Source organism: Mus musculus, chromosome 3 (genome assembly GCF_000001635.26).
Source record: "Mus musculus strain C57BL/6J chromosome 3, GRCm38.p6 C57BL/6J".
In the NCBI taxonomy this organism is placed as follows: Eukaryota; Metazoa; Chordata; class Mammalia; order Rodentia; family Muridae; genus Mus; species Mus musculus.
Window position 1 is genome coordinate 30,673,677 of NC_000069.6, and position 26,514 is coordinate 30,700,190.

A 26,514-nucleotide genomic window follows, 5' to 3' on the forward strand; every position below is an offset into this window, starting at 1 on the left:
GGCCAGTTGGACTTTGCTAACTATTTCTAAGCTTACTTTTTATTCTATACTGTTTCAGTTTTCTTAGGGTGGATAACCCAGGATTCCTGGAGTCATGGCCTCCTTTAGAGATCTCTACTTAGTGCATATCACAATCTCCAGAGCATGAGGAAGACTTTAAAATAGGGCCAGATAAAGCTAATTACCTAAAAGCAGAAGGGATAGTAAGGTTAGGACTTTCCTAAAAAAGTCATAACTTTCATAATTTTCTTGGGAAAAGACACAAAATGAATCATAATGCAGAAAGTTCCCAAGGATGCAACACGCAGAGACTGAAACCCTACAAATGAGGGACAGAGCAACAGCGGTCACAGCTTTGGCTCAGCTTTGCCAGAACTGTCAGACAGCTGTCCTAGCTGAATTCATGACTCTCACCATTTCCGGTGGATATGGCTATGCCAATTTCCCATCAAACAATATGTACCCACAATTTCCTTTAAACTTTTCATTATCTTTATTTACTGTGTGTGCCTGTGCATGTGTCTGCCACGGCAAACATACAGACGTCACCAGACAACTTTGGGGACAATCAGTTCTCTCTCTTTACCATGTGGTTCTCACATTCAGAGCAACAGGCTTCATGGCAAGTGCCTGTATTTCACCAGTCCTGGAACTGACTTTTAGAAAACCAGCATAGTTTACTTCTAGTCCATCTAACTTGGTGCATGTATCATTAGTTTAAGCCTCTTTGCAGGCACACAAGTGTGCAGGTGCACGGGTGCATGTTCACGCAGGGCAGGTCATTCCGTGTCCTCCTCCATGGCTCTCTGACTGATTAAGTCTCTCACTCAACTCCTATCGCTGTTTCAGTCTGGCCAGCTTCTGCACTTTGTGGCTGGGCATGTGACCTAGTGTTTCAGTCTGTTTAAGGGTTCACTCTTTATTGAAAGGTTATTTATTATGAATAAAGCTACAATGAATATTCACACATAGGTCTTTGCATAAACATTACATTTGTAAGGGAATACTCAAGAGAACTCAATCCGCAAAGCACCCCCTCTACTGCTCTCAAAACTACCTCACCTTGGTGACTTTTCTTTTTTAAATGTAATTTTGTCCCATTTATTTGTTTATTGGGAGGACTTGTGCATGCCAGGGCATGTGTGTAGAGGCCAGGGACAACTTGCCAGAGTCAGTTCTCTTTATCATGTGGGTCTTGGGGATTGAACTAAAACTAAAATGGTCAGGCTTGGCACCCAACACTTCACCTCTGAGCCATCACACAGGTTTTACATTTATACACCTTTAAGCCATGGTTAAATTTCTAATTATTCATATTGTCATGTAGTAAAAAACAACAAAAAAAAACCCCACAAATTGACTTGCATGGATCAGAATACAAATTTATAGCAATCATTCTCGCCATTCAGTGACTTACCCTCTAGAAAATAAAAATGCTTAAAACTTGGATGACATAACACAATAGCTTTCTTTTTTTTTTTCTTTTTTTAAAAATTAGATATTTTCTTTATTTACATTTCAAATGTTATCCCCTTTCCTGGTTTCCTTCAAAAAACCCCCTATCCCACCCCCCTTCCTCATGCTCACCAACCCACCTACTCCTGCCTCCCTGCCCTGGCATTCCCCTATACTGGGGCATTAAGCCTTCTCAAGGGCCTCTCCTCCCATTGATGTCCAACAAGGCCATCCTCTGCTACATATGCAGCTGGAGCCATGGGTCCCTCCATGTGTACTCTTTGGTTGGTGGTTTAGTCCCTGGGAGCTCTGGGGGGTACTGGTTGGTTCATATTGTTGTTCCTCCTATGGGGCTGCAAACCCCTTCAGCTCCTTCAGTCCTTTCTCTAGCCCCTCCATTGGGGACCTTGTGCTTAGTCTGATGGTTAGCTGAGAGCATCTACCTTTATATCTGTCAGGCACTGTCAGAGACTCTCAGGGGACAGCTATATCAGGCGCCTGTCAGCAAGCTCTTCTTGGCATCCACAATAGTGTCTGGGTTTGGTGACTGTATATGGGATGGTTCCCCAGGTGGGGCAGTCTCTGGATGGCCTTTCCTTTAGTCCCCACTCCACACTTTGTCTCTGAATCTCCTCCTATAGGTATTTTCCCCCTCTTCTAAGAAGGACTGAAGTATCCATACTTTGGTCTTCCTTCTTCTTGAGCTTCATTTGTTCTGTGAATTGTATCTTAGGTATTCCAAGCTTCTGGCCTAATATCCACTTATCAGTGAGTGCATATCATGTGTGTTATTTTGTGATTGGGTTACCTCACTCAGAGTGATATTTTCTAGTTCCATCCATTTGTCTAAGAAGTTAATGAATTCATTGTTTCTAATAGCTGAGCAGTACTCCATTGTGTAAATGTACCACGTTTTCTGTATCCATTCCTCTGTTGAGGGTAAACAAGAAAAAAAGCAAGAAATGCCAGAAGAAATGTTTATTGGAATTTGTTTGTTCCACAAAAGAAGGTTTTATTTTATTTTAGAAAGATATGATTTTGATGCTGTGTTTTAAATTGTTGGCTACTTAAAAAAGAAAACAAACTCAAATATACTGGTAGCCATTGCTAGCATGGATAGTTTATTATCTAAGAAGCAAATGTAATAGGAAAATCTTACATGTTACAATAATAATGTCTTTTTATTATAATAGTTTTTGGGTTTTAATGTGAACAGACACCAAGACCAAGGCAAATCTTATAAGGACAACATTTAATTGGGACTGGTTTACAGGTTCAGAGGCTCAGTCCATTATTATCAAGGTGGGAACATGGCAGCATCCAGGCAGGCAAGGTGCAGGAGGGCCTGAGAGTTATACATCTTCATCTAAAGGCCACTAGCAGAAGACTGGCTTCCACGTGGTTAGGAGGAGGGTCTCAGTGCCCACCCCCGCAATGACACACTTCCTCCAACAAGGCCACACCTCCTAATAGTGCCACTCCCTGGGCCAAGTATATGTAAACCACCAAAAATAGTTACCATAGCCTGAGTGCTGGGAAGATGGCTCACTGCATAAAGCACTTACTATGTAAGCATGAGAGCCAGAGTTGGGATCCCCAGAACCTACATAAATCATGCAGGTGTAGTAGCACTTGAAAGCAAAGACAAGGAATCCTGAGGCAAGGCTAACTAGACAAGCTGGAATCATCAAGCTCTGGGCTCAGTGAGAGACACAGCCTCAGTAAATAAAATATAGAGCAATAGAAGACACCTGGTATCATTTGGACCTCCTGCGAGCGCACACACATACACACAGATGAAAAAGTTAGTGCCTTTCTAGGAATTATACACATAGACATCTGTATGTGCACACATATAATATAGGTGAAGTGGAAATTTCTGGGGTTTTTGGAGACTTGGTTGTGTCATGTGATATTTCTCTGGAAACTGTCTTTTTTTTTTTCTTGTCTGAAGACGGGGTTTCTCTGTGTAGTCCTAGCTGTCCTGGAACTCACTCTGTAGACCAGGCTGGCCTCGAACTCAGAAATATGCCTGCCTCTACCTCCCGAGTGCTGGGATTAAAGGCATGTGCCACCACTGCCCGGCACTGGAAACTGTCTTAGAGAAGATGCTTTGCTGAAGTAGAAATGTGAGAGGATATTTTTGCTGAAACAGACACATGGGGGGATGTTTTGCTGAGAACAGATGTTTTTCTGGAAGCAGCCTGGAAAATGACCATGTGATATTTTGCTAGAGTGGATGCTTGAGAAGACAGGTAATGTTTGGAAAGGGTATAAGTAAAACAGACCGTGAATGACTCTGTGGTATTGGTTCGCCTTGCCATTCTTTGCTGAGCTTTGTTTGGTTTTGTTGATACTGGTCTTCACTGATGACACTGTGGTATTGGTTACCTTGCCTTCTTTGCTGATCATCGTTTGTTATGACTTCATAGAGAAAAATGCATCAAAAAACTTCTCATGATATTCCAGTGACTTCTTGCTACTTCTGTGGACTTGGGTCTCGTGGCTTTTTCGAATAGAACTGCAGTTGCTGATTTGTGAGTGGTGTTTGCAAGTGGATCGAGCTAGCACTGCTAGTTCATGTGAACTGCACTGTTGGTATCCTGACAACGCAGACTGGAATCACCCCAAAGAACTATTTCTAAACAGGTCCACATCCCCCTTTGCTCTATTAACCTTTCCTTTCCACTACCTCTGTTGGGTTGTAGGCTACAAGAGAGGTTAAAGAATTTAAGAACCCTTATTAAGGTAGGTTTTGAAAAATCTAAGCCTACATATAGGGAAAACAAGGCAGAAAAATCTCACAATAAATGAATCAGAAGCATTATCACAATTTGAACATTTCTGGTGGGCTTCCTAAATGGTAGTAGATTGATTATTCATCTAAAACAAATGAAAATTCTACTCTAAAATGTCATCTTTGTCTTGTAAGATAGAAATTAAAGATATATTCACATTATTTTGTGTGTGTGTATGTATGTGCATGTACAGGTGTATACTTCCAATGTTTGTGCTTATACAGGTGGGCTTGTATATGTATATGTATGCATGAGTAGATGTGTGTGTGTGTGTGTGTGTGTGTGTGTGTCTAAAGCAGATAGCAACTTCTGGTATTGTTCCTCTAGAGCACTGTCCAGCTGGTTTTTGAGGCGTGGTCTCTCACTAGGCCCAGAACTCAGCTACTGACAGAGCCGCCTACTGGGGAGCCTCAGGGATCTGCCTGTGCCTGCCTCTACAGCACTGTGATTAAAAGCACACCATCACTCCTTGCTTTTTATATGTGCTACTTAAATCAGATTCAGGTTCTCATGCTTATATGGCAAGCACTTTCTAAACTGAGCTATCTTTCCAGCTCCTATTTGGTTATTATGTGCTAGTGGTTTTCAAATTTCCTTTTTTTGTTGTTTTTTCTTTGTTTTGTTGTTGTTGTTTTGTTTTTGTTGAGACAGGGTTTCTCTGTATAGCCCTGGCTGTCCTGGAACTCACTTTGTAGACCAGGCTGGCCTCGAACTCAGAAATCCACCTGCCTCTGCCTCCCAAGTGCTGGGATTAAAGGCGTGCGCCACCACACCTGGCTCAAATTTCCTAGTGAGACCCTTTAACACAGGTTCTTCATGTTTTGATGACCCCCTCAACCATAAATTATTTTATTGCTACTTCATACCTATAATTCTGCTACTGTTGTGGATTATAATGTAGATATCTGACATGCAGGATGTGTGATATGTGACCCCTGTGAAAGGGTCATTTGACCCTCAAAGGTATCATGAGCCTTGATTGAGAACCACTGTTATGTACATATAATTACAAAAATTTTACAACACAAAAGCTACTAAACAACTACAGGCTGAGCACAGCTGGCGGCAGGATTCGTTCACAGTGTTCTCCTTTGGGGAGTTGTTCATTGTTTACAAAGCAGCACGCTGAAACCCACCGTGGTCAAATCGAATCTCCCTTTGGTGGTCCTGGGTGAAGCAGTCTAGTTCTCTTTCCTGGAGGGCTGGGATGACCCATCTTCTCATCTCTATCTCAGTGATCACAGGAAGTTGGGTCACAGCACATAGTAAGTGGCTAAACCATTGTCCACAATCTTGGGAGCTTGAGGGTCGAAGGCTAATGTCTAGTTCAGTTAGCTCTTTAAGAAAGCAGAGGTTTTGGCAGAGGATGGCCCATCCTGCATCACAGATACCGTCATTGTAGCTCAGGTCAAGCTTCTGTAGTGTCGCTAAATGACCTGACTGTATGACAGAGGCTGGAAAACAAAATCAGTCTAAGATGTAAGGATACTCTCTCCCTAGGTTGGTCCCCTTTTCAGTAACACATCACTTCTGATGTTAGTAACAATTGATAATAACTTTCTTTTAACCAGCTGTTTTATTTGGGGCATCTGAAAGTATTTCAGTAAGAAAATGTATCTCTGTGTATCCCATACATAGCCCAAAAAAGAGATTCCCCCAGCCTCTCTTTTGCAAACCTCAACTGGAAGAATTCCATTTTTGTATTAGCTCAAGTTCTTTGCTCCACTGGAGTCCCAGTTCTCCTGCAGACTTTTCCTAATTAATGCACAGAATGATGGCCTACTGGCTTTGATTAAGGACCATTGGTACACAGCATTAAACCTGCAAGTTTAATGCTGGTTATTGATTCAACAATTATCCAACAGAGTACTTTCATTTTAGAGGTACTGGAGATTGAGTCTAGTGTCTCATACAGGCTAGATAAGTACTCTACCACTGAACTATATCCCCATCCCTAACAGTAAATTCAGTGTATAAAATATACTTGGTAGTTTATAGTTCACTTTTGAGACTTCTACTACATGAGATAATTTCGTCTTTGAAGAGCCCTTATACTGTCATGGTGTGATTATGCTTGGCCCAGGAAGTGGCACTGTTAGGAGGTGTGACCTTTTTAGAATAGGTGTAGTTTTGTGGGTGAGGGTTTTAAGACCCTCATGCTAGCTGCCTGGAAGCCAGTATTCTGCTAGCACCCTTCAGATGAAGATGTAGAACTCTCAGTTCCTCCTGCCCCATGCCTGTCAGGATGCTACCATGCTTCTGCCTTGATGATAGTGGACTGAACCGCTGAACCTGTAAGCCAGCCACAGTTAAATGTTGTCCTTTTAAGAGTTGCCTTGGTCATAGTGTCTGTTCACAGCAGTAAAACCCTAACTAAGACACATACTTTGACCTTAGATGATTGCTTCTGCAGGAGAAAGTAGTCAGGATACCCAAGGCAAATGGCACCTGCCTCCCTCTTCAACTGAACCAAAAGAAGGATTAAGGAGAAGAGATAAGAGATGCAGGATCTCAGAACAAAGGGTCTCTTCAATCAACCTTCAGATGAATGATTTGTGAAGTATCCCTCTGACAGTCCTCTACTGAAGGCCACCATGGCTGTGTCCTCCACCCCATACTCTTACATTCCATTGTGGGGCTGATCTTACAGAAGGAAGCCCTTCTTACCATCCATCACTATCTTCTAGTGACCCCGACCAATCACTCCCCTCTACCTTGGCCAGCTCATCTCAAAGAATAGTCATGGCTCTAGAAATCTGACAAGTACCAGGTAGCTGTGTGCAGACATTGAGTGTGAGTGCACTGTAGATGGCGGCCTCTGTGTGGATGGCTGAATCAGAAGCTTCCTGGCAGGGACCTTCCTCCCTCCTCCTCATCCCCAGAAACACCCTCCTCTGCCAGTGGCTTCTGTTTTAACCAGATCTCTCCTAAGCCAATATGGAGGGAAAGGAAGCTGCCTCAGCCCCAGGCCCACCACTTTATCCACACTTTGTGCCAAGGAGGAGTTAATACAAACCCAGGAGAACCACATCCTCTGTCACCAGGGAGCAGCTGCTCAGACGTAGCACTCGAAGCAACCTTGACAAATGTAGTGTTTGTTGAAGCAGCTCCAGGTTCCCACCAACACACTTATTCCAGGAAAGGTTGAGTATCTCCAGGGCTGGGAGGTACACAGAGGCGTCTGCTAAAGTTGTAAAGATAAGAGCATCAGTAACGTGGACCCATGAGAGACCATATGCTTCATATCTGTGCAAAGAGAGCCGAGACAATATATTACTGACTCAGGGCTGAAAAGGGTGTACTTGGGGCACTACTGACAACATTAGGAAGCCAGACTTGATTAAATGGTATTCACCATTAGCTAGGATTTCTTTGATTTCTTTTGTACTTATGGAGAGAGGAGTCAAGGAACTTGGAAAGCTGGTCAGAATTTCCAAGGTATGGCTTGGTTGGCACGTATGCCAATGTGTGGTCCCAGCTGAAATTCAGAGATGGGACCAAGCTTCTCTGCAACTCAAGAACACCAAGCTGTATTTGTGTTTACTTCATGCAATTAACCAGGCACAGTATTGTGGCCTGAATGAGAATCGGCTCATATATTCAAAAGTTTGGTTCCCAGTTGGTGGAACTGGTGGAAGGATTCGGAGGTGTGGCCTTTTTAGAAGACCTGTGTCACTGGGGATAGGCTTTGAGATTTCAAGTCTCAAGTCTTGTTCTCTCTGCCTGCTGCCTGTAGATCAGATGTAAGGTCACAGCTACTGCCCCAGCACCATGCCTACCTGCCTGCCTCGGCCGTCATGTTCCTTGCCATGATGGGCACCGACTCATCCTCTAACCTTAAGCAAGCCCCAAATTAAATGGTTTGTTTTACAAGTTGCCTTGGTCATAGTGTCTCTTCACAGCTATAGAAAAGTAACTAAGGGGCTGGAGAGATGGCTTAGTGGTTAAGAGCACTGACTGTTCTTCCAGAGGTCCTGAGTTGAATTCTCAGCAACCACATGGTGTCTCACAACCATCTGTAATGGGATCCGATGCCCTCTTCTGGTGTGTCTGAAGACAGCTACAGTGTACTGATATACATAAGATAAATAAATAATTTTTTTTAAAGAGAAAGAAAAGTAACTAAGGCACAAGGAAAGAACTAACATATTCTGGGTAGAGTTTTTAAATGCTAATTAATTCTCAGTTGGCTCCTAAGTTAAAATTAATCATAAGAACTTATTCCCAAGTACAGTAAGTATTTTTAATTGTCCAATTTTTTAAAATAAAGAATAATATTGTTCAAGGAGAAATCTCGCCCACTCTTGGCACAAAGGTCTATAGTAAAGAGGAGTCAAATTTTCTATTTTTTTTCTATAAAAGTGATATCAAGTTGACTGGTACAATTATGTTAATGATGTTATTTGTGTAATATTCTTTACTTATTCTTTACTGATTATACAGCTAGAAGTAGATAGAAGCTGTCTCTCAAGAGCAATTTTTTCAATTAGGAGGTATATTTATGAAACATCATATTGTTCCCAAGCTTAGTGTATTCTGTAATTTTTCCAAATGAGCATTGAGTGTAAAATGTCTCACTGTGTGTGTTTACCTAACTGCTTGATGAATTACGGACTCCTTTGAGAAGCCTACTTATCTACTTACTTAGTAATAACCAAACGCAGAGAGTGCTGAGTGCATTGGGTAGGGACACTATACAACCATACAAATAAGTGCATGAATTAGATCTTATTCTTTTTTTTTTTTTTTTAAGATTTATTTTATCTAAGTACACTGTTGCTGTCTTCAGACAAGAACCAGAAGAGGGCGTCAGATCACATTACGGATGGTTGTGAGTCACCATGTGGTTGCTGGGATTTGAACTTGTGACCTTCAGAGGAGCAGTCAGTGTTCTTAACCACTGAGCCGTCTCTCCAGCCTCCTAGATCTTATTCTTGACACTGCTATACATCCAAGGCTGGCCCCAGTCTTCTGGTCCTCCTGGCAGGCACTTTACGTTAATTATAAATGTTATCAAAGGTTCTGAAGAAGCTCCTAGTTTAGGTAGTGACTGTGTTAAACAGTTACACAGACCTGAAAGTTGTGGGAACTACTAAGAAAGCACAGAGACTAGAAGTCAGACATTCCAGAGATGAGAATCAGAGGGAAGGATCAGAAAGAATCAGTCCGCCCTAGAGAGAGATGCTGGTGAGCTGGCCCTTTAGGTTATATTCAGCAACATAGGTTCTACCTGAGACACTACAGGAAGTGCACTGCCATTTGTGAACTGATAAAACCCTGTTTTAAATGAAATTTACAGACTCTGCAATAATATTAACAACTGACAACTAACTACAGAGCAAAGGCTTGGCTCTGTAGCTTCAGGCTCAGGTGACACAGACCTCGGAGTGTGTGGTGGAGCAGGGCAGCTCACCTCCTCACAGCCAAGAAGAGGAAGGAGAAGAAAAGCAGAAGGAACCTAGGATAAGATAAGGCTGTCAAAGGCTTACGCTGGGATACCTTCCTCTGGTGGGGCCACGCCTCCTACAGATCCCACCACTACCAATAAAGAGCTCACTCAGCTCCTTATCTATCATGGCTGGTGCATCGATAAAGTAAGAGTCCTCGGAACCCAGCCACCTCGGGATACCACTCCAGTGGGAATCAATTCTTCAATACATAAAATGTGGGGCGGCATCCCCTATTGAAGTCATAACAAAGTTAGCAGGACAAGACTGAGACTACTGCCCTAGAAAGGCCCATGGCTGACCGGAAAGGCTGGCCTGGCCCTAAGATGCTGCCCAGAGAACCTGGGATTAGGGAGTGCTTTCACAGATCCCTAACTAACAAGAGCCACTTGCTGCACTTAATCTGTTTGTATTAATAATATAAATGATGGCATGTACTAGCTTTCCTTCTGTGAGTCTGGAATTCTCAAATGTTCTAGGGAGGGGATATTTGTACGTCTGAAACCCTGGGCTTGCAGGTTCAGGTGAGCTTCACTAAGAACATATTTCACATATGAGTCACAACTCATTGCTGGGGTAGTTCAATGTACCTGTGCCACTCCACTGAGAGAGAACTTTTGGGAGTTGTTCTTGGTATCCTTGGGGCTTTCCATCAAAAAAGTTTCCCTTTCTTGGTCTTATTCTCCCTTATTCTTGAAGTTTTCCTTATTCCTGATCATAGTTCCCTGTAATAAATCTTTGCTATGAATACAGCTATATGCTGAGCCTTGAGTCTCCCTCTGAATCAATTAAACTGGAATGGTGCTGTGGACCCCAGTACTGAATGCACAAAGTGCTGGCTTACCTGAGTGATTCATTTGGGGAAATTCTACGATATCCCGTCACTGCCAAGCACCTTCCTCCACTTGCCAGCCATGATGGGAAGAAATTCTAGATCTGGTAGACCATGACATAAGGCTAGGATAGATGCATGACCCTTAGGATTCCTAAAAGAGCATTAAGTCCTGTGGGGAACGAGTGCTGGATGGTGGGCTAAGTGTACACCTGAATAACTCATTTTCCCACCAGACTCAGCAACCTCAGTTCACATTCCCTCTCAGCAAAATTACAAGTTACCAGACATAGACTTCTACAGTTGGCTTCATTAAAAGGAAAATGCTACTCAAAGGTAGGTTAGGGTACAGCAGAGGCAGGAGGACAAGTTCAAAGTCACTGTCAGTTAAATAGCAAGTTCAAGGCCAGCCTGGGCTATATATGAGATCCTGTCTCAATTAAATAATAAAAGTAAAATAAATGCCAGTGTCATTCATATGACTTTAAGGACACTTTTAAGAGGACATATTTTCTGGAAAAACAAACAAGCAAAAATTCCAATTAGTCCTTAGTAACTTTTCTGCACCTTAATCTTGGAATGATTGGTGGGGAGTGGGGCTCTCTCTCACCACTGTGCAGTGTCTGCTGGGAGCTGGGAAGCTCTCTTACCAAGGGCTGCGAAAGCCTCGCTTTGTAAAGCACAACTGTTAATCAGCAAGGACTTCAGTGCTGGTAAAAACCGGAGCCTGCAGAGTAGGTTCTCTGAGGAGCCGCCCACGTCTCTGTTGGATGACAAGTCCAGTTCTTCCAGGTTGGAGAGTAAAGGGATAATCTGAGCTGTTGAAATATCACCCGTGAGATGTATGAGGCACCATTTCACAGTCATGGGAGCGTCTGGCTCCCACAGGCGTCCTGACCTGGCAGCTACCAAACTCATTGTATGACATTACCCTCCCTGGCTGGAACTTGCACACAGACCATACTCCTACCAAATCAGCCTTTCTCCAGGTCCTCCCCAGGCCTCTCTCTATTCCCAAAGTTCTCTGTAGACTAGAAGGCAAAAGCAAGGAACTGTGTAATCAGTTGGGCCAACCATTCCAAGCCTGTACTCCCAGTCACTTGAGACACTGAGGAAGGAGGGTTGATCGCTCAAGGCCTACCTGATCAGCATAGTGAGACCTTGTTTCAAAATAAAAAGCAAACAAGAGGACTAGGTACAGAGCCTGACTCTTTGGCTACTTTACCCTACGCTATCATTATCCCTTCAACCCCAACATTAGGTAGGAGAGAAAGAAGACTAGAGGGGAAAGAGAGCCGCAATACTGTTAGACTACTTCCCTATGGTTAGGGGTGTTGAGTTTCTTGGGACAATTTTGATCTCTGTCATCAGAATATCTCCAAGCAGCCACCACAGCAGGAGAAACAGTAGCCACAGCCTCTCTCAGGACGCTAGCATTGTATACACTCTCAAGAGTCCCCAGAATTCCAAGCATTATATGATTGCAAACACTGTCTGCAGCTGGCAAAACCATGCCCCTACCAGAGCACGAGACAGATCATAGTCAGCAGCTGTGCACAATCTAAAGCAGCTCCACACCCAATACCTGGGATTAAAACAAAAATACATTCCTATAACATTTCTATGCTTTCAAAGAAACCAAAATGCTCACTACAAAGCCTGGTTGGAGAGTGTTTGCTAGCTTTGAGTAAGCTAGGTTTTCAACCACAGGACCACAAAAGCCACGACAATAACAAACCCTGTATGATTTCTGCAGTAGCTGGCTACTCTGAATTTTTATTAGTCACAAGATCACTGGAGACAGAAAATGGCTTGTCCGTTGTAGTTTCCTTCATGGTTGGCACATATTAACATCTGACATCATCATTCTTTGCTCAGAATGTAAGTACCAGTAAGGCAAGTGAGACAAGCCGTTGGTGATGGAGTCGGCCTGGTCTAGTTGCCGTGAGAGGCAGGCATCATAAAATTTTCAGGTTAGAGTTTGTAGCTCCTGGGGTACTGCATGCCTTTCAGTTTCTGACAAGCTGAGCATTCAGTGTGTCTCATGATTCTCTACGTTCTAGAAATCAACAAAGCATTCAGAAATTTGACAGGACAACTGGTCTTGGACATTAATCTTGTATAGCCTGCAAACATAACTGGATCCAGGCAACTACTACTGCATGCATCCTGGCAACTGCCATTATATTCTGCTTTTCATAAAGGTATAAGAAGTCTGATTGCTTGGAAAAACATGTCACAGTCTCAGTCTTGCTGTGAGCCTTCCAACCTGTGCCTAGGCGAAGATTCACTTCTCACCGGCCCTATCAGCTAACCTTGTCCGGTAAGCAAGCGCTGGCACTTAAAGGTAGCCCTAATCTACTATCTTTCTGTTACTTGCTTGCTCATAAGCCTCTCCCTAACACTTACCACCATTGAAAATATTATCCCAGGAGCCCCACGGAGCTGGCTTATATCTTGGAGCCCTCTAAGGCGCCCAACCCAAAATAAACCTCTCAGTCACTTTCCTATCTGCAGTGGTTTGGATGAGACTGTCCCTCCGTGTCTCAGTTTGAACTGGCCTGCCTTGCATGTCTGAAGACAGTGGAGTTCCGTGAGATGAAGGGTGGGGAGCAAAGGCAGAGACCAAGTGATAGGAAGGTATTTGGGCTCTTGAAACAGCTGAGGCAAAGGATGTCAGGTCCCCAAACTAGGGTAGCAGAGGTTTGGAATGGTAAGTCATGCTGAATATATTGAAGGTTCAGTATGGCCACATATCGGGAGGAAGAGTAATTTCTGGTTTTCTTGTTATGGGAAATTGCATTTATATATTACAGGTAATAACCACAGACCCATATTGATAGTGGAGAAATCACTGCTGTTATTTAAAGTCATAATGTTCATTTTGTACCATCACTGTCTCCCTTTCAGTAACTGCCCTTGTCTCTGAATGTCTTGACTTCGCTATGTCATTTTAAAAACCTCCTTTTGGTCTTCTCTCTACATCTCTGTATGTCATCGAGGCTGCAACACTAAGATACTTGTTTCTAAAAAGCAAGAGAAGTTTAAATTATTCTCCAAGTACTAAATCCTGGATTCCTTAACATTTACTGGGCGCTCAGTGCACACACAAAACTCTGATGACGTGACCAGTGAATTTAAACATCTGCTGCCAATCTCTAACTTCCCAGGCATATCCATGGACTCTGCTCCACGGGGTCACTTACTCAATGATGTCACATCTCCTGCTGTCAGTGAGCACTGGTGAAGGTCCAGGACTTCCAGATGCTTCAGTGATGCCAGCTGAGCAGGCACATCCTCAAAGCCTCCACCCAGTTCCTTGTTGCAGGAGAGGTCCAGTATCCTCAGCACATCCAAGGATGCAAAGACACCATCTGCAAAGCAGGTCCCAACCCAGGGCCTGAAATTCATATTGTGAGTTGGTGGGCAAGAGTGCAGGAGGGGAGGGGAGCAGGCAGGAGAGGAGGCAAGTCAGCATGACATCCTGGCAAAGCGAGGGGGATGGGGGAGATAAGTGCAGAGTCCCTACCTACTAGGCCTCAACAGACCCAACGATGACCTCACAAGCTCTCTCTGTAAGATACCAATTGGCTGCCACTAACTCTTGTCTATGAGGACACTTGACTATGCCTCCAACTACTATTGAGCAAGGACATCAGATTTACTCAGGCTGCCAGGAAGAAGAATATTGAAGGCTCTGAAAATCACAATGTCGTTCCCTATCATAAGCTACCCCACATGAACACAAAGTCTTCATTCACCCTAGATGTCTCCGGAGCTGTCATTATTGGTTTTATCAATATCAGCACCTTCCTAGCACTGAGCACAAAATATTGCTGACATCTTCAACTGAGATAGTAAATCTACCCAGTATCCAGCCCATACCCTAGGTTTCCCAGTCTTTGTAAAGCTAGTCTGATTAGAAGCTTGTCTGTTGTGTGGAATTGAACCTAGAGCCCTATACAGGCTAAGCAAGAGAGAGCCCCCCACTGAGGTACCCCATCCTCCTTCTCTCTTGTTACTTCTCTCTTAAATTGCTATGTATTATTTACTTATGTATTTAACTTCATTAAGTTGCCTGTGTTGGCTTTGACTTTGTGATCTTCCTTCCTCAGCCTTTAGGATTTCAGATCTACACTGCCCGACTTAAGAGGCTTCTTTGCTTTTTGTCTTCGTCAGGGTTTCTATTCCTGCACAAACATCAGGACCAAGAAGCAAGTTGGGGAGGAAAGGGTTTATTCGGCTTACTCTTCCACATTGCTGTTCATCACCAAAGGAAGTCAGGACTGGAACTCAAGCAGGTCAGGAAGCAGGAGCTGATGCAGAGGCCATGGAGGGATGTTCTTTACTGGCTTGCTTCCCCTGGCTTGCTCAGCCTGCTCTCTTATAGACCCCAGGACTACCAGCCCAGAGATGGTCCCACCCACAAGGGGCCTTTCCCCCTTGATCACTAATTGAGAAAATGCCTTAAAGTTGGATCTCATGGAGGCATTTCCCCAACTGAAGCTCCTTTCTCTGTGATAACTCCAGCCTGTGTTAAGTTGACACACAAAACCAGCCAGTACACTTTTCTTTTGTGTTTTTCTTTCTTTTTTGGTAATAATGAAAGTGTATGGTTACTGTGAAAGATTTTTTTTTTAAATGAATAAGCCTAGCTAGCACTAAAGCCCTGGGTTCAATTCCCATCTCTGAAGCAAATAAATAGAACAAAGAATATTCAAATTTATATGTTCTAATAGGTTTTTAATAATGTATATGCTGTATATTTATGCTATATAATATATCTGAAAACATTTCACTGATGTCTATTGTGTGTGGGTATGTGTGAGTGATACCCACTTGGAGACACCCCGTGAGCCATCTCGCCAACCCTGATATATGCTGCATATTATACTTTACATGATCTTGACCTTAACCACTGTTAACTCACCCAGTAGTCTGATGCTCTTTTGGGATAATCCACAGGAACGCAACTTCAGTTCCTTTAGGCCTGATGCACTTCTTAATCCTTGCGCTATGACCTCTAGACAGCTGCCAATATTTCTGTTGTTGGAAAGGTCAAATACTTGGAGGCTCTGCAGCTTGGGTAGCAAGTGACCTGGAAGGGAATAAATCCAAACAGGAAGTGCATCCATGCAGAAGTCAGGGGGCAAGCAGGAGGTCTACTGCAGCTTTCTGTGCCTCGGAGACAGAGCATCCAGGAGCTTCCCGGCTGCCAATCACAGGCTTCTGCAGAGAGTCTCTTGTGTACTGTATGGTTACATCACTTGTCAATAAAAACAAAACAAACAAAAACCTATGGCCTGTAGGAAAGGGTAGAATAGAAGGCGGGATATCCGGTAGGCAAAGAGGATTTTGGGCTAGAACCAAGCACGGAGGATTAGGGTCCCAGACATAGAAGACAGTCATATGTAGCTGAGGACCAAGTAAACTGCCATGAATAGAATAATGGGATAATTAAATTATAAACCAGTTGGGGAACATGCCTAGCTATATGGCCTAGGTATTTATAAATATATTTGACTCTCAGAGTCATTACTTCCGGGAGCTTGGAACTGGAGGAAAAAACACGCTTAAAGAAAACGCACTCCAGGCAACTTTCCTATGTTTTTCTGGGACAAATTCCTCCAATTCCACTTACCCACAAACACTCCGTCCTGTGACGTGAGGGCACAGTCCACAAGTTCAAGTGTTCGAATCTTGCTCCCTTGTTGGAATGTGTGGAGAACCCGAGGCAACTTCCCTCCCACCTGGCTGTTCCACGACAGACTTAGTTCTTCGAGTTCAGGTGTCATTTCAAGGGCACCTCCTAGTACAAAATGTTCAGAAAGAAAGAGATGTCAGTCATTCACGATCAGAACAGCCAGTATTTGGGGCGTATAAAAGCTGGGGCAGACACTGTGTTAGCCGATGAGGAGCGAGGAGAAGAAAGGGACCCAGTTCCTGCCCCTAACAATAGTTTGGTAAGCGCTTGGGAAAATAGTATGAGTTTTCACAAATTTTTTCTCTTTCTTTCTTTCTTTGTGTGTGTGTGTGTGTGTGTAGTTTAACTTAATTAAATTGAGGCTTTAGTTGTAGTTGAGAGTTAAGACAAATTTTAGTTTAAAAAAAGCCCCTCGTTTTCATGAATTTTCAAAGGTGGATTAGAAAAATGAAGGCGGTATTATTTTGTAGTTTAAAAACAGGTTAACTGCTCTCTACTGCAGTTCTTCTGATTTATAGATGAGGGCCTAAGACCCAACGTGAGCTGGCTTTACAACAGCCACACTGAAGAGCCACACAAGCAAGGTGCCTGGTCAGCGGTGCCTCTGCCCTCGTCCTTATCCACAGAGCTCAGCACAAGCTGGAGTCTAAGGCACAGGGCGTTTCAGCTCATTCGATGCCTCATGGGAGCACCATTTCCCAGAATGCACTTGGTCATTTGCACTCGAAGAGACAACATTTGCCCTAGAGGGATCAGCTTGGAAAGATGCTTCGAGGGAAGACATGTTTTCTGTTTTCACTTCTAAGCTTTTAATATGTATGTGTATATACAATATGTACATACACATACATATATACAATATGTATGTATGTTTGCCCAGTTGTGCACATAAACAGGAAGCTATAGAATAACCTCTAGTTTGGTCCTTCAGGTGCCTCTGTCCTCAGTTCATTCGTTCATTTGTTTGTTTTGAAAAGGGTCTTCCCTGGCCCAGAGCTTGCTGAGTGGGCCGGCTGGCTAGCAGGCCCCGGGGATCTGCCTGTCTCTGCCTCCCTGGCCTTGAGATTCTCAGTCTGTGCTGCCATATTTAGCTTACATGCATTCTGAAGTTCAAAATCGGGTCCTCGTGTTTACAAGAAAAGCTTCTTATGAGCTGAGCCATCTCCCCAGCCCCTGTCTAAACTTATCTTTCAAGCTGGTATATACAAAGAGCAGTCACGTTTGAGGGGAGGGGGTCACCATACCCAGTGTTTGAACGTCCTCAGTGGTTAGTCTGCAGCTACTCAGCCTCAGGACTTTTAACTTGTTGACAGGATGCATTTGCTGAGTGAGCATGTGGAGGGCCCCCCTGGCAAAATCGTTCCAGGAAACGTCCAGTTCTTCCAAGTCTGAGAGGAGAGGCAGGATTGAAGCTAAAGTGGGCAGAAGAGGATGCAGACCTGTGTGTGTGTGATTCGTGATTTGTAACAGAGCTCAGTGCCTACGTGCACAGGGGGGTAGTTTGGGATTATATGAAACCACAGTGGGTAGGCACGTTGGCATTTAGCAAAGCAGTGGTCTCTTGCTAGCAAGTGAGGAAATGACCCCATTTGCATTTCCTGTTTCTTGGGATATTTTCTATTTCTGTAAAAAAACAACAACAAAAACAAAAACAAACAAACAAACAAAAGCACCCTGTAAACACAAAGCTATCTTCCCAGGATTCTATAGAACTGTCTATGTCGTTATTGACCCCTGTGGCAGAATGGGCAACTCTGTTTCTGCTGCCAGGACTGCAACTGTTACTGCTCCCTCTGCCCGACATCCCCCTTTGCTCTAACGGGCTTTCAGTCTGAAACCTGGCTGATGCTCCAGGGCCAGGTCAGCAGAGCCTGGGAAAGTCTGCACATCTTCCTCATCCTGACCCTCCCTTCCCAGCCATCACTACCTTACATGCATTGACTATTACTCACTTTGAGACAGGATCTCACTGTGCAGCCCTGGCTGGCCTGAAATTGACTGTGTATCACAGAAGTCCATCTGCGTCTGCCTCCAGGGCGCCAGGATGTTTGCCTCCACCACACCTGGTGCTATCTTATACTTAGACATCGATGTGGAAGTTTTGCGAATAAACCTTGATGAGTCTCTATCGGAGCTTGTTAAAAAGTAAAGCTACCCTCCGTGGGAAAATTCTCAAAAATCTCCTCTATCTTCAGGACCAGCAAGGGTGGAGATGGCCACGTGGAGGAGGCAAGGCATGCTTGCATGCTGCAGGAGCCTGTCCTCAGTCACCCTGGAAAGCTACCCAGAGGGCTTCTGTGATTTCAGGTCACATAGTCTGGAGTCACAAGTTCTGAAACCACAACTCTGGCAAAAACCTCTTTCTTCTAGCAGTGCTTCTAGCAAATCATTTCAGCCACTGCATCTTATTCACCATGACCAGACTTTGTAAAGGATAAACCACTGACTACACCCAAAAACAACAACAACACAGGAAAAGAAAAACCTTGCGCTCTGACACCAAACACAGAGTTGGCTGCTGCCTGCTTTCATTCCCACGTTCATTTGAATTCGTAAAGGAAGTCAAGCCTCCTTCCTGGTAGCAACTTCATAAAGAAAATGTGACTACTACACTCAAAACACAGGTCAGTGGTAAAATCAGCTTCCACCAGAGACCCCTGAGGACCGGTTGGGACATAGGACTTAAGGCTCCAATAGCCCAAAATGTTTGGCTTTGTTCCCAGAAGCTCAAGTGGCTCTGATCCCTTAAGCTTGGGCTTATAGTTCCCTGCTAAGAGCCCCATTCCAGGGCTGCGAAGATGGCCCTGTGAGTAAGGACACTTGTCCACTTGCTCTGAAGATCTGAGTTTGATCCTGAACCCCTGTGTGGTGTACAGAGAGAACTGACTTTCTCAAGAGGCGTCTGGTATTTGAATCCTTGGTCATCTGTTAATAGCCCTGGCTGGGGAGACTTAGGAGGTACGGCCTTGATGAAGGAACTGTGTCACTGGGACTAGCTTTGAGGTGTCAATACACATGAGATATAGCAACACATACACATGTATAAACACACGAGAAGCTAATTAAACAATTGATGTAATTTTAAAACATTTTTAAGTAGCCCTGGCTCATAATGGCATAGATTTTAATTAAATTTAATTTTAATGAATTAAAATAGTGCTGTGGTTTAAATATATGTGTTTCTTCTCCTCTGTGCAAGCATTGAAGGTTAGTCTCCAATGTAGTGGTATTAAGAGACAGGATCTTGGGTGGGAGAGATGATTTAGTAGTTAAGAGCTCTGGCTGCTCTTCCAGAGGACACAGGTTCAATTCCCAGCACCCACATGAAAGGCTCACAATCATGTGTAACTCCAATTCTAGGGATCCAGTATCCTTTTCTGGCATTGATGACACTAGACACATGATGCACATACATACAGGCATGTAAAACAACCATGCATGTAAAATTATAAAATAAAATTTTTACAAAAGAAAAAGATCTTTATTGGGTAATTATGAAGGTGGAGCCTTTCTGTGCATAATTAGTGGCTATAGTGGTTTGAATGAGACATCATAAGTCTTTGGCATTTGAATCCTTGGTCATCTGTTAATAGCCCTGGCTGGGGAGACTTAGTAGATGTGACCTTGATGAAGGAACTGTGTCACTGGGCCTGGCTTTGAGGTGTCAAAAGCTATGCACTGTTTCCAGTGCACTCTCTCTGCTTCCTGTTTGTTGGGGAGGTGAGCTCTTGAGTGCCTCCATGTCTCTCTGCTGCCTGCTACCTCCACTCCACAGTTACAGACTCTAAGCCTTTGGAACTAAAAGATCCTGACAGAACGTAAAAGGTCACAGAAGCCCTGAAATTGGCAAAATAGATTTCATTGTTAGCAGAACTAGCTTCACTGATTTAGAAAAATAGAGGTGCACAATGCTCTGGCCACTTCTTGAACCTGTGTGTCTGCCAATGTTTTGACCGTTCCTTGACCCATGTGTGTGCCCACTGATGAAGCCCATTGCCAGGTGTTTGTGATATTGGTTGCTGAGAAAGAGTCAGAAAATCTCCCCAGCAACCACAGCCCAGCCAATCCTGAGTTGCTACACCTGCACCAGACTCTTTCCTTGTACCCCTCCCATACCCATTTCTTGAGAATAGACATTGTTTAGATCTGGAAATTCCCTACTCCCCCCCCCTTCTCCTTTCCCCCCTGAGGGCCTATAGAAACTGGGACCTCTTTCCCCTCCAGGTCAACTCCTCTACCCCTGCGTGGGATATGAGTCATCCCCAGAGCTCTGGCTTTCCCCGAATAAAGCCTCATGTGGTTTGCAACAAGCTCGGTCTATCGTGAGTTCTTGGGTGTCCGCTATTGTCCTGAGGCCTGAGCGAAGGACTCCTTTCAGAACCATAAGCCTAAAACAGACTCTTGTTCCTGAAAGCTGCTTGGTCACAATATGTTATCACAGCAACAGAGAAGGGGCTAGTGTGCTATCCTTCTGAAAGGAACTAGCTTAAAGGACTGCCTCCCTTCCACTGTGGCAGGATACAGCTAGAACCCACTTGTGATGTATGAGGGATCTGAGACCTCACGAGACCAAGTCACATTGATCTTGGATTTTTCGGCTCCACACAGGCTATTTTCCATCACTGCCCATGTAGATTAAGACTAAGATGAGGACGCCTAATTAGAATGCATTTTTGGTATCTCTCTATTGGCAGACCACATGCAGTCTCATTGGGCTCATTTTAAGGTCTCTGAGAAGCAGAATACAGGAGTGATGTGGGGGAGGGGAGGGCAATAAATGTTGCTACTTTTGCTTGTAAAGCAATAATTGCTTGAAGTCATATTTTTTGTTCCATAATTCTGAACAAAGCAATACCACTTTGAGTTCTCTGCACGGCTGGTTCTCATGGATCAGACTAGTGAGTTTATAGTTCTTAGGAACGGATTTTTATCTCATAGAGCAAGACACAGCAGCTCAGTAGGTAAAATTGCTCAGGAAGAAAACAAGTGAGTTGATGCCCTATGCTCAAGTCAAATCTTGGGAGCTTCAGGAAAACCAATTAACTTTTTTTTTAAGGGAAACAACCACAGAAAGCTTTTATTTGTTCAAAGAAACAGTGCCTTTTGCTGTAAAACAAGAGACAAACCTGCAACTGTCAATACTTTCTGAACCAACACACCAAACTAGATTCTTATTAGAATCTAAGGGGGTGTTTTGTTTTGTTTTGTTTTGTTTCACAGTAGTGAGCTCATGGGTCCCACCCAGGCTGGCTTGAAACTTCCTACATAGCCAAGGGCAACTTTGAACTTGTGATCCTGTAGTTCCAAGTGTGGCAATACAGGTGTGTGCAGAGCTAGGGCGCAAGCCCGGGCTCAGAGAAAGCTAGGCACACTCTCTCTTGAGTAAGAGACTAAAAGACCAGGATCTTAACTAACAATGTCTGTTTGCTTTTAAAATAAATAGTGGCACTGCCACTTTCTGCGCATGTCCAGGACCTCAGGGGAGACCTTAGTGTAGGTCATTGTGTAGGTTTTGACTGTCCCTTTCCATATAGAGGCCTTACATTCTCTATACAAAGTTAATATCATACACACCAGTTTCCTTCACATCCACTGCTGTTAATCCATAGCTGTTCAAGTCTAGACCCGTGTCAGCAGCCCTTCCACACAGCTTCCTCAGGAACCAGTCACTGTCTTCCATATTGGATTTCAGGTCCATTTCTAAGTCAAGAGGCATAACTACATAAAATCAGAGAATTTGCTCTTAATAATAGTTAAATTTATAAATGCCCATGATAAGGTGGGGAAAGAGACAGGTAACAGCCTTGAATTCCCTTAGGAAACTCCACAGTGGGAGATAGGACTCTGGAATAGCCACTGGTCCCTGTTCCTGCCACCAAGTGTTCAGATACCGCACCCTACAGCCTGAGGCAGTCAGTGGGTCTCCTCTCCTGGCCAACCCTGGGCTCCTCAGCTTCAGTACTGATTGTACACTGAGTAGCTAAGTCTGGCATTTCAAAGATGTGCTGTTTGAAAAACATTTGTCCCTCTGTCCAGCGCAATGCAGGTAACTCCCCAAACCAACCCATGCTTCTGTCATAACAAAAGAACATAATGGTGGCCTTTGTTAAGTGAAATTTACAACTTTAAAGACTAGCATACTGAAGTATAGCATACTGAAATCCAGTGCAAATTTTAAGTCATAAATGTACAGATGTTTTTACTCCCCCTCATAAAAAGGCTTAAGAGCAGCCAGGTATGGTGACATGTCTGTAATTCCATCACTTGGAAGGATGAGCCTGGAGGATTACCAAGAGTTTGAGACAGCTTTGGTCTCTAGTGAGTTCTGTGGCAGCCAGGACTGCATAGCAGAACTGTGTCTTTAAACACAAAAGTTGTAAAGCCACCTAGTTAAGGAGGAATGTATTTGGTGTTAGTGAGAACTAATGTAGTCATAAGTTTATATTATAGGAGCTAAGGTAACCAAACTCCACTTAGCTATGTGTCTATGTTCGGAGGTTCTGTTAAACAAAATAACACAAAACAACAAAAAAACACAAACAACAGACCAGCATCAGGTGACACACTGTTAAAGTAGATGGTGTTGCCGTAGCCTAACAGCAGGGGGCAGCACCACACATCATTTCACATTTTCCCTATGGAATGTTGTTTTATCATGGCTCATTGGAGCCAAGGTATTTTGGAGGGAGCTGGTAGAGTCAAGAGACTAGGAAAAACACATACCCAGCCAACTCAGATTTTAGATTAACAAGGAATTGTTTTTAGTATGCCTCATGATTGCATGTAATCCCCCAGACAATTTCAATTTTGAGTGGGGCAGGGAACAAGGAGTAAAGACCACCACCTTATCGAAACCTAACCCCAGAAATCAGTTAAATGGTTTCTGAGCCTTGGAGACCTAGAGCACTAACATTTAGCAGCAAGAAACAGAGGCAGCATTTGAATCCAGAACAGTTTCCTCCAGTGTCCTCCGTGTGTTATACGTATTTGTGGGTGCAACTCCTGTGGCTTAAAATATTTCTCCATGCTACATTTTGTTGCTGTCTCTAGTTATTTTTTTTAAAGATTTATTTTTTTTAATTATCTTATGTGTATGAGTTTGTTTTGTTTTGTTTTGTTTCATTTTGGGTCCAACTTATAATCATACTTATGAACTCCAGCCTTACCAAAGTTGTCTGTCTTTCTATCTTCTTCCTTCCTTCCTTCCTTCCTTTCTTCCTTTCTTTCTTTCTTCCTCTCTTTCTTTCTTCCTTCCTTCCATTCTTCCTTTCTCTTTTTCTTTCTTTCTTTTTCTCCCTCTTTGTCTTTCTTATCTTTCATTCTTTCTTTCTATCCATCTTTCTATCTTTCTGCCTTTATTTTCTTGTCTGTCTGTTTTTCTTTCCTGTCTGTCTGTCTGTCTGTCTGTCTGTCTTTTCCCCTCCAGGTACTTTTCTGCCAATCTTTCCCTTCACTGTCAAATATCTGGAAGAATTACCCTGTACTTTACCTCTAGCTGACATATTCACCTATCCAAGTAGTGTCTTAAAAGTCACCAACAGTGTCCTCTGAACCAACAGATTTGTAGATTTCTTCTCAGTCCAGCAAACACGTGGGTAGCAGAGGCCACTGTTGGAAGAGCCGGTTCAAAACCCAAGTCAGTCTGGTAGATACAGCTCACCTCACTTCCCTCAAGCCTGGGCTTACTCACCTATGGAACAGACATAGTTCATGCCTGACTTGTTTCTCTGGAACAAAATAAGGGGCCAGGGGACCTGAGAGACAATTGGTAAATATTTGTTCAGTGAAAAAAAAAATATATTGTCTTCATAGTTCCTTAATTGCTAAATAACTCAACATGATAAATATTTATCAAAATGTCAAAAAGAGTGCATCTTTATGAGTGGCCTTTGCCATCGCAGCACAGTGTACATTTCTACTTGGTTTAGTCTACTGACCCTTCCTAAAAAGTATCTCTTATGTTAGTGTGTAAAACAGAGGGTCCTATGTTTGGTGGCAGGCTATTGGAGGCCCTTTTCTTGTGCTTTCTGTTTTCAAGGGTTTCTGAGAAGGAACAGACCATCAAGCCTGTAAGGCTTATTTCCCTACTCTCAACCTTTCTGTTTTCATTGTTGTTAATAATTAATATAAAAATGTGAATGGTATATGACCCAGCATCCGGGAACCAGTAGATGGGTATCAGATAGATACAAACTGAAGGCAGTTTTGAGTGTGCCAGTCTGCCCCACTTTACTGCATGACACAGAGATCATTAAACACTTTGGCTAGGGAGTCGAGTATGTCAATACATTTTAAATGTCCAATCTGATTACAGTTCCCTTGTAAAAGCTATCGTGCAGAAGGATTTCCTCGTGCCTCTAAATAGGTCTGGCCATCTACAGAGCTGTCTCCAGAGGTGACCTGGCCTCCTCTGTGTCCCCTTTGTTATTTTCATGCTTTCTCTGTTCTTGTCTCCGAGCCACCACCTCTTTAAAAGCATGCTGGTAGTAAATCGATTCACTTCGTAAACATAAAAGAAAAGTCCGTCAGACAATTACTGTTCAAGTCAAGAGTGGTTCAGCGGTGAACAAGAGACAGCTCTTCTCTTCAGTGACATCGTAGCCTTCACCTCCGTGATTACATGGACCAGGCTACCAGGAAGAGGGGACATGGGAGGAGAGGAACCCCCAGGAGAATTAAGCCTTCCTTAGAGACAGATTCTGCACAAAGGGCACCAGTGCTTGGGAGTAAACCACACAGATCAATGAAGCCGGAGAAAAGAGAGAGAACCTTATTGGGCGGTTTTGAAGTTGAGACATGAACCTGAAAAGAAAAAAAAAATGGCATTCCAAAATATAAGTAAGCATGTATTTGTTTCTGTTTCTTCACAAATGTGTTTAGGCGTCTGTATCACAATAGAAAAGACATAGAAGAATATCTGTGTGGTTGTAGATATCTTTATGCTTCTGCCTCCCAGGGCTGGGATTAAAGGAACGTACCCCACACAACCACTGCCTGTTATGTGTCCTTTGAAAGCACACACTGTTTTTCCCCTTGTAAAATCTCTTCTCTGTGATACTATGTTGTAGAATGGCCCAAGAAACGATTTACACAAGGAACTCTCTAAACTAATGGTTTCTTAGCCTTCCTAATGCTGCGACCCTTTAATTCAGTTCCTCGTGTTGTGGTGATCCACAACCATAAAATTATTTTTATTGCCGCTTCATAACTGAATTTTGCTACAGTTATGAATGGTAATGTAAATATCAGTGCTTTCGAACGGTCTAAAGTGACCCCTGAGAAAAGGTCATTTGATCCCCCAAAGGGGTCTTGACCCAAAGGTTGAGAAACACTGGTGCTCTTAAGTGCTCTTACAGAGCCTATCTGGAGGAAGGAAGGCCACCATCCTGGTCTCCCTCCCTCCCTTTTTCTTTTCTTTTTCTTTTTTCCTGACAGAATCTCACTGGCTGACTTCAAACTCAGAAAGCTCCCCCTGCCTGTCTCCTGAGAGCTGGCATTAAAGGTGTACATCACCTCACCCAGCTCAGCTTGCTTTTCGCTTTTTAGGTTAGAGCAGCCCTTAGCCCTGATAACCCAGAAACAGCAATGGAACCAGACAATTGCCCCCGACCACAGCCCTACAACCCCGGAGTTCACCAGAGTCTCGTGGGTTGGGTAGGAAAGAGGCAAGAAGGACGTTTACAGAGACTGATTCCTAGATCCATCCACAACCTGCACCTTCAGAGCCACCACCTCCCTGTCCACAATCTTCCTTTGGTGGCTTTCCAGTCCCAACACAAGACTTACCTCCAGGCTTGTCTCTACCGGGTTTCACCTTTGGAAGTTCTATGCAGGCCATTTTCTTGAGAGCTGGCTCAGGAAATGGTTTCCGTTCTTGGCTTTTTGTTTTGTGTTTTTTTCCCCTCCTCCTGAACACACTGACTCCAACTCCCAGGGCTTCAGGAGGAATTGTCAGGTGGCGTACCAGAGTGCAGGCATTGGATCAAGTGGAGCCCCACCCATTAACGAACCTTGTCAGATGATGTACAAGGCTCAGGCATTTGATCAGCCCCACCCAGTTAACGAGCCTTGCCAGGCTATTTGCTGGGTACAAGCACACCTGAAAGCAAAGAGTCAGGATGCAAACAAGAGCTTGCTGACAGGAGCCTGATATAGCTGTCTCCTGAGAGGCTCTGCCAGTGCCTGACAAATACAGATGTGGATGCTCTCAGCCAACCATTGGACTGAGCACAAGGTCCCCAATGGAGGAGCTAGAGAAAGAACCCAAAGAGCTGAAGG

At 43.7% G+C, this 26,514-nt stretch overlaps 1 protein-coding gene and 1 long non-coding RNA gene across 5 annotated transcripts; one reads left to right on the forward strand and one right to left on the reverse strand.

Moving 5' to 3' along the window:
- Positions 1-4,877: 4,877 nt before the first annotated feature.
- Positions 4,878-26,167, reverse strand: Lrrc31 (leucine rich repeat containing 31). 4 transcript variants are annotated; one of them, NM_001309233.1, is made up of 9 exons: positions 26,023-26,167; positions 21,811-21,954; positions 17,481-17,624; positions 16,174-16,341; positions 15,463-15,630; positions 13,739-13,906; positions 11,183-11,350; positions 7,270-7,437; positions 4,878-5,707 (listed from the first exon to the last, which is right to left on the reverse strand). In NM_001309233.1, the coding sequence occupies exons 1-9, from the start codon at positions 26,072-26,074 to the stop codon at positions 5,364-5,366; spliced, it is 1,524 nt and encodes a 507-aa protein (NP_001296162.1). In that variant the 5' UTR covers positions 26,075-26,167; the 3' UTR covers positions 4,878-5,363. The 4 variants fall into 4 exon arrangements, with proteins under 4 accessions (NP_001296162.1, XP_017175100.1, XP_017175099.1 ...); XM_017319611.2 differs by having other exon boundaries at positions 5,241-5,707; positions 7,270-7,434; positions 17,481-17,648; positions 26,023-26,157; XM_017319610.2 differs by having other exon boundaries at positions 5,241-5,707; positions 17,481-17,648; positions 26,023-26,156.
- Positions 12,409-18,690, forward strand: Gm15462 (predicted gene 15462). Its single transcript, NR_166116.1, has 4 exons — positions 12,409-12,505; positions 12,596-12,855; positions 13,703-13,946; positions 14,712-18,690. It is a non-coding gene; the product is annotated as a predicted gene 15462 (long non-coding RNA).
- Positions 26,168-26,514: the final 347 nt, after the last annotated feature.